Genomic DNA, 7,834 nt, shown 5'->3' with positions numbered 1-7,834 from the left:
TTGGTTTAAACCTAAGTTTAATTTTTTTCTCCCTCCCAAAATTCACAAGTAGACATCAGCTGAGCATCATAAAAAAAATCCGTCTGGCAGCAGGCTTCATTTCTTTTCCTCAATCACAAACGTTAAATAAATAAAACAGCTGTGAAAGACATTAATCAATCAGGTAAGCAAATATTAAAATAACACAGTACCAAAAAAAATGTAATTACTCAACTGCATAAACAATCCTCCAGTAGTGTGTTTAAAAAAAGCTAGTGCGTCACCAAAAATAAAAACCTTAAAAAAATATTTTTTGTATTTTCTTTAATTAATAAACTTTCATAAACAAAAGCAATGAAACGGCCTGACAAAAAAAACCTTTGTAAAAAAAAAAACAGTGTCTAACCGGTGTGCTGCAGGTTTAGAAAATAAAATAATTAAAAAAAGACTTGAATTGAGCTTATTAGAGCACCTTCTGGGTGATTTAAAAATATGTAAACACGTCATTTGTGAGGGACAGCTCATTTTTTATTCTGCGACGTCTCATCCTCATCCATGGCACTTTCGTCCATGTTCTCAAGCGAGTCGCCCCGCTGGATGGCCAGATTGTCCGGGTTCATCTTGGGCAGCATGCATTGATCGGGATACAGCCACGGCTTGTTATCCGGTTTGTTCTGTTCCTTCCACTTTGGGTAGTCCTGACCCGCTTTGAGCACGTTCTTCAACACCTGGACGTGGTGGGACAATCATTAGTCATTTTAAAATCAACACTGCTCACAAAAAGGGACATGTTTTCAAATACATCGTTACTCATTTCCGTTAGCTTGTCTATGGGTTTTCGTATTTGACGTTAGCATTAAGCTAATTGACTTTTGGAATTATTGACAATGGTTTGGTAGGTTGAACATTTTGTTGTTTAATTCTTCATCTGGGAGTGGCAAATAATTATTTGGGGAACTGTGCGAGCCGGTCTTCTTTCCTTTAAGTGATGTTATATAATCGTCTCCTGAAAGCAATATAGTAAAAATAGGTGCGTGGACATGCTTTAAAAATGGTCTTTTATTAAGTTAAATGTGTTTCCAGTGTGAGGGAAGGGGTAGTAGTTCAATATTTTTTCGGAGGTCTCTATAGCTGAGTGGTTAATTCTGAAAAGTGTTTCAGAGCACAATCCTTGTCATTGCATCACCGTGGCAACCTCATAATTGCAGCAGATATGAATAAGCATCTGACACCGTTCTATGATTGCACTATTGTATTTGTCTCCTTTTGGCAGCAGTTTATTTCTTTGTGAGCAGAAGTCGCTTTGTTCAAACAGTCGGAACTGGAAACATGAAATACCTTTTTGTCTATTGTCTGTGGCAGGGGTGGGAAAATGTTTCAAATAAAAATTGACAAATGGGCATTTGGAGATGAGGTTAAAAAAGTGTAAATATAAAATGGATTATTTTACTAATAAACTTTATTACATATATTCTTTTAGCAATTTGTATTCCAAGTATCTTTAAAATTGTATTTGCCCTACGTCACACATTCTCATGGGTCGATAAGACCTACTGTGTTTTTAGAAAAATGTTAATTTGACATTTAAGACCCAATTTTAGTCCCTTGTGTCATTGCGGGGTCAGTAAATTCAATAGTTCATGTAAATTTCTGGAGTCGTGCCAAAACCTCAGAAATAGTCACTTTTCAGGAGACCCCAAAAAGAGAGCTTTGCTTCTTGAGCGAGAGCAAGCCATTTTCAACACTGTAGATTGGTCAATAATGAGTAAAAGCAACTCCCACGGTTGTGGACTGACCAATGTATCGATTTTTGAAAAATAAGAAATTCACCAAAATGTGACATTTTGGCGAGACTCAAGCGAAATGCAAAAATAGTAGAGTAATGAAATAAAATACATAAATCCCGCCACAAAAAAAGGCTGTCCTACTTAATTATTATTCTTATTAATATATTTTAAAAATATTTACTTCATCATTTTAAATTTCCACATGGGTCAATTTGTCCCACACTATAAAAGTCAGGTTAATTACTTCTAATTACAGGACTCTCGAGAAAGTAAATGCACGGCTGCCTATTTGTGACCTACTTTGCCCCCTCCAGGAAAATCGTCTATTCTCACAAAAGAAAAGTTCAAAATTCAGTCATCTCGTCTTTGTCATTACCTAATTTGCCGTCAACGTTTACCGAGGCACGCCCTTGGAAACCTTTCATGTCTCAGTCCCGACAAATCCCTTTAACTTTGTAACTGTGTGCTTCTCAGAAGTGTACACGCGCATTGCCACACACGCGCGCACACGCATACGCGTTTGCCCTCACGCGAACAGTTTGAGAGTGCGGCATGCGCATGTGAAACTGGGTGAACGAGTTGCGCCGGCTGAGACGTCAACAGCTCTTTTGTCAGCAAGAACAGGCCCTTCAAAACAGTTTCTATGGTTACCATTGTCCTTTGAGACACACAAAACCTTTCAGTTTCTTTTTTTTTTTTTACACACAGACACAAACCTACGACTACGATACACTAAATTTATGTCTGTCTTAAACTTACCCCGGCTAGCCAAGACGAGGGAAACGTGTGACAAAAACGGTTTTTATTCAGTATTTTTTTACAACTACTGTACTCACGCGAAGCACAAAGGAAAAATTTCATAAACAAATTTACTTTTTTTTTTTCTTCAACACAAAGCTGATTTGTTTTTCCTGCCTTAGGACATGTTTGTGATTCGGATATTCAAATCTCTCTTTTTTTTTTTTTTTTTTTGAACACTGTACTGTATTTTTTTGCTCGCAAACCGAGTAATGTGATTCGGAAAAAATCTTTGTACACCCCTGATGTAGCTCCGCTCGTGTCACGACTTACCCTCGGCGCCAAGACTTCAGATGCTTTGTTTACTAACCACTTTGGAAGAGAACCTGGAAGGAGAATAGTGCAAAATATGCAACTTAATCTTTACAGACGTTCATTTTAAAATACATACAAAAAATAACAGTCAATCTTTTGCTGTTTCACTTGTTTGACATTTCCCTATGGCCGTTCAAAGTATTTGACGTGGGGCGAATTTGACATGCCTCAGTGTAACATTGTTGCCCCATAATTGAGTAGTATCGAGTTCTCGCCCAATCGCAGGGCACACATAGATAAACAACCAGTCACACCCTCGGGACATTCTACAAATTTTCAATAACTGAACATGCGTGTTTTTGGAACGAAGCCAGAGTAAAACCCACGCAGGCGAGGGAAGAACATCCGAACTCCACGCAAGGAAGGTCGTAGCCAGAATCTAACCCACGACTTTTGAGCTGTGAGGTGGATGTGCTAACCAGTCGCACATTGCGCCGCTCATCTTCAAACGTTTATAACGTCTTTGGAAATACATCTCCGCATTCACTTCACGGGGTCGAAACAAACACAACAAAGGTTGACTCATTTGTGTCGGAAGTCTTTCTCACCTTTTGGGTCGGCTTGTGACAAATAAAGGAAAATGCAGCTGCTGGGCCCTGTAGCCTTGATGTAATAACCAGTGAGGATGGAAACGGCTCGCACCCTGTCTTTGCGAGGAGGGAAATTCTGGAACGGAATGGAGAATGTGTCACAATTCAAATAACTAATCTTCATTGGAGGCATCATAGAAAAATTAGCAGAGTGTCGAATATCCCAGCTGGATTACAAGAATCCAATGTACTTTGGAGCCAGCCAGCCCCCCCTCAAACGTGTCCAAGTGGGTTCAAAATGCTGCTGCTTGCTTCTAAACTGGAACATGACTCCTATTCTGGCCTACCTCCACTGGCATCATGTGCCCTCAAGAGTTCATTCAATCTTAAATATCCAAATGGCCTTGCTCTGCTGCTTGTGGAAGTACCGAAGTGTAAACGAAAGATCAGAAGAGAGAGGGTGTTTTCTGTCACAGGGCCCAAAATTTCAAATGACCTCCCAGGGAACTTTTCGGCTTTGAAAATCACTTAGTTTCTTATCCAGGAATTCTTTACTTTGTTTTTGCTCTTAGTAATTCTTAAAATGTGCTTTTGTGACATTAATTACTGCCATAAGTACAGTTCAGTTGTATTTAACTTTTTAGTACAAAGCATTTGCATTTAATGTTGAAGACTTGTTTTTAAAAACAGATTTAAGCACATTTTATATTTAATTATGTCTTCAATACTACTGACTCATAATTTAAGCAGTTTTATTTCTTGTTCCTAAATTATGAACGGAATTAAATATTCCACTCTGTGTCTAATGAATTTGTTTTATACACATTCCCCTCGTTGAATGGAACTCCTGAAACAAATTCAGTTTTACACCACACTCCAAAGAATTTTTTGGGTGAGTACGTACCGGATGTTTAACGGAGAAGTTCATGATGATGTACTCGTCGTCTGTCACTCGCCACGAGCGCAGGGTCACCACATCCCGTTCCATAATCGGCTTTGGACATTTCCCTGCACGGGACAAATGAGACAGGGCGATCTTAGAGATGTTTTGTGGGTTTCCCCTAAAATTGTCTTTCTCGAAGTCGGCCTTGTTATGACGACAAACACACTGGACGCGACTCAGGGGCCTCCTGCATCCTCTTCATTGTGTCAACATGAATCCCATGACTTGAACTGATCAGGGACTTCCTTACAAGGCTTCAGGATTCGCCACGCAAAACCAGGGTCTACCCCTTTCACCAAAAGTCAGTTGCGAAATAGTGTTTATATTTTCTACTTAATTTGACAAAATGTTACGTAACAGCCTTATGTTAAAGGTGATATAGCAAATGGATATTTCAAGTTTTTGGGGTGGCCAACGGCCCTGTGTCCAACTGCACTAGATCCGCCCCTGCAGTGAACAGCTAACAAATTCCATCTCCACATTTAGAAACTGTCGTAAGACGACTATGACTGTGTGATAATCTTCGTAAATTGGACCTTTAAAGAGCAGAAAGTCAGAAGAAACTACGGTATTTTTGTTTCTAAAATTCAATTATCTTTATTCACCAGTGTTTTGAAGGGAAATTGTGTTATTAATGTGGATGTAAGTAGTTTACTTGTCTTAGTATATTTAGTAAAGCCCTGCAGTATATGAGTAATTCATTATTAGTAGTGACATTTATTTTTTTGACACCTTGCCTTCTCACTCTGCCCACCAAAACCTTTTGTTTTAATCTAGGCTTGCAAGTCGTGTGAAATGTCATTTTTAGTATAGACTGTGGGCCACTTACAAATGGAGCAGGGGTCACAAATGGCCCCTGAGCTGTAGCTTGGACACCCCTGGTCTATTGTATGTCACATGTGATTGTCTGGTGACCAAACCAGAGTGTATCCAGCTCCACTTAACACACTACACGACTAAGTACAAGCTCTGTCGAAAATGGTTGGATAGATGGAAGGTTGTTTGTCAGTCCAGGAAAGATAAGCCCACTCACATGCGTAGTAGCCAACATCGGCGCAGTCAGAGACACGGGCGATGTCTTTGCCTTCGACCATGTTGGAGTCCCACTTCTGCCGATACGTGCTGTCGTGGATGACGTCGTACATGGTCTCTGCAGAGACTTCTTTGGTTGTGAGTTTACACTGGAAGACACACCAAGGTTAGTATAGTAAACGAAAATGAAGGGAAACAACTACAACTAAAATAGTAAAAATATATTAGTTAACACAATAAATTAAATAAAATAAAATTATTTTAAAAATGAAAAATAACTGAAATTAATAAAACTAACTGTACCGAAAATCTACTTTATTTTTATCTTTGTCAATTAATATCATACATAAGCTTTCAGGGTTTATCTAAAATTATTTGTTTTGTATTATTGTCTGTCCAGAAGGAGGAAATTGTTTAATAATTGTAGATTACTTAATTACACATAACTGTGACTTTTTTTAATCTTGCATGTGACTATTACATCATATAGTAAAACAATTCAAATACTAAAACGAACAAACATGCCCTAAAAATGAATTAAAACTGACTGATTTTTAAAAACAAATGTTAAAAACAAAATGAAAAATATTTAAAAAAAGAAAATCCAACACACACGTATACCCTGCGACACTCCACTTTTACATATTATATAAACTACAACTGGTATTCCGATTCCCTTGGAAGCAATTGACCTCGTAACATCGTTTGTTCAACTGCAACCAGACATTCAAATACTACTGCTAAACTACGGGGAATTGATCTTCTTGAAAGTATCTCTCCCTATGTTAAATTATTATGTATAACGTCAGAGTTTTGTTTTTTGACGTGAACTATTTATTCATTCACCAAATGAAACGAATAACCATATTTTGATGCAGTGTTTCTTAAAATGTGGTATGCTGCCTCCCCCTTTTTAAAATCCATTGCAGTAAATTTGTTTAGCACAGTTCAGTTGTATTTAACATTGAACTACAATATATTTGCTTTTAATCTTTTTGAGTTGCTTGGTTTGTTTTTAATTGTCGGTAACATTTTGGGAAGGAAATACATACTGTACACGATAATTAAGCGCAGTACGTGTTATAACGTTACAATGTCTCAGAATAATATTTCAAAAAGTAGTCCTTAACTGCTACTTTTGATGAAGACTACGAAGGCCTACCACTGCATTTTCATGTTGGCCATGATGGTGGTACTGAGAGAGCTGGAAATTCGTTTTAATGTGCTGGTGTAAAAAAAAAAACATTCTAATGTCGTAGAGTGTACACGTGTGTGTTTTTTTTTTTCATTTTACCTTGATCTTGTGCACTTTCGGCCCGGAGCTGTTCCCCGTGTCCGTTGGGATTTCCATCCACACTTGCATCCCATGTTTGTCGTACTTTTTGTGCCAATTCCCCGCGGTAGACAAACACTGATCCTTGAAAGCAGCAAACGCAGAGTCGTCCGGTAGGATGCTAGCAAAAGACATGCTGCCGATTTCCCAACAAGCACGCAAGCACAAAAGAAGAAGAAGAGAACGGACGAGGTGTCTTTTCTATTGAAAGTTCTCCAAAGTCAAGTTGAGCTTTTTGCGGGTTGCTGTCTGAATATAAAGAGAAGTGAATCGCCGATCGAGTCGAGCAGGATTCTTGAAGCCAAATTCCTGAGCCCTGCCATGACTCACGCACGCACTCGAAGAGGAACTCGTAACACACCTCCATTGGTGACGTCGTAACACCTGCAAGTACAAAAAAAAAGGCACCACCCTCCAAAACGCACAAACTCAACTTGAATATAAATACTTTGTGCAAGCCTATATATTTACCATTTTACGTACCCACCCACCCCACTCGAGTAGGTCTCTCTCGTTGGCACAGTGTTAATTTATGTCGACGTATTTGAAATAAAATTTGCATGGAATATTAATAATAGCCATTAAGTAGGTACTTTGGAAAACGCGTCAAAAGTACAAATGAATGATTTAGTACGTGTAATATTATTTTCTTCTGGGTACACAAATCGAGCGCACCTTTTTCTTACAACTTGCCAGGTGGGACACAACGGCGTAGTTTCTAGCCAAGGTGTGCTCCATTTGCCGACCAAAATTGCTAATGGATATCATCGTAAATTTACCAATTATGCTGTATCCTTTTCTTTGTAGCCACTATTTATTTCCATATCCATGTCATATCCGAGTCTCCATAGCAGTGTGAAATTCAATGAATTATAAAAATGTAAAATACAAAACTGAAATAACACATTATCTTTGTTTAGGCCTTTCGGATTTGTCCCAAAGTGGGACCCCCCCCCCCCCACACACACCTGTCCTTTTCTTTGCTTTTACTTAAGGAGTCAAATCAGTCCTTCTACCAGATTATTTCTTTAGTACGTCTAAATAAGTAGTATGATTACTTTTGCCATCGATGCTTTTTGCTTAGTCACTGTAACCTTCTCACCTGGCCACACCTTCA

At 38.5% G+C, this 7,834-nt stretch overlaps 1 protein-coding gene across 1 annotated transcript; it reads right to left on the bottom strand.

Moving 5' to 3' along the window:
- Positions 1–7,087, bottom strand: stard14 (START domain containing 14). Its single transcript, XM_088294345.1, has 6 exons — positions 6,679–7,087; positions 5,386–5,533; positions 4,314–4,417; positions 3,428–3,545; positions 2,838–2,890; positions 1–707 (listed from the first exon to the last, which is right to left on the bottom strand). The coding sequence occupies exons 1-6, from the start codon at positions 6,850–6,852 to the stop codon at positions 501–503; spliced, it is 804 nt and encodes a 267-aa protein (XP_088150471.1). The 5' UTR covers positions 6,853–7,087; the 3' UTR covers positions 1–500.
- Positions 7,088–7,834: the final 747 nt, after the last annotated feature.

Source organism: Idiotropiscis lumnitzeri, chromosome 4, assembly GCF_059441095.1.
Source record: "Idiotropiscis lumnitzeri isolate Australia: NSW breed Sydney's pygmy pipehorse chromosome 4, RoL_Ilum_1.0, whole genome shotgun sequence".
Taxonomy (NCBI): Eukaryota; Metazoa; Chordata; class Actinopteri; order Syngnathiformes; family Syngnathidae; genus Idiotropiscis; species Idiotropiscis lumnitzeri.
Note: the sequence above shows the minus strand (reverse complement) of the source record. Positions and strands in the feature narration are given on the sequence as shown.

Bases quoted from the DNA above. Each gene is read 5' to 3' on its own strand.
- stard14 (XM_088294345.1), bottom strand. From the start codon at position 6,852: ATGTCTTTTGCTAGCATCCTACCGGACGACTCTGCGTTTGCTGCTTTC. The intron at 4,418-5,385 runs GTGAGTGGGCTT...TGTCCCGTGCAG, and splicing joins CGATGTTGGCTACTACGCAT to GGAAATGTCCAAAGCCGATT. The intron at 2,891-3,427 runs GTGAGAAAGACT...TTCTCCTTCCAG, and splicing joins GTCACAAGCCGACCCAAAAG to GTTCTCTTCCAAAGTGGTTA.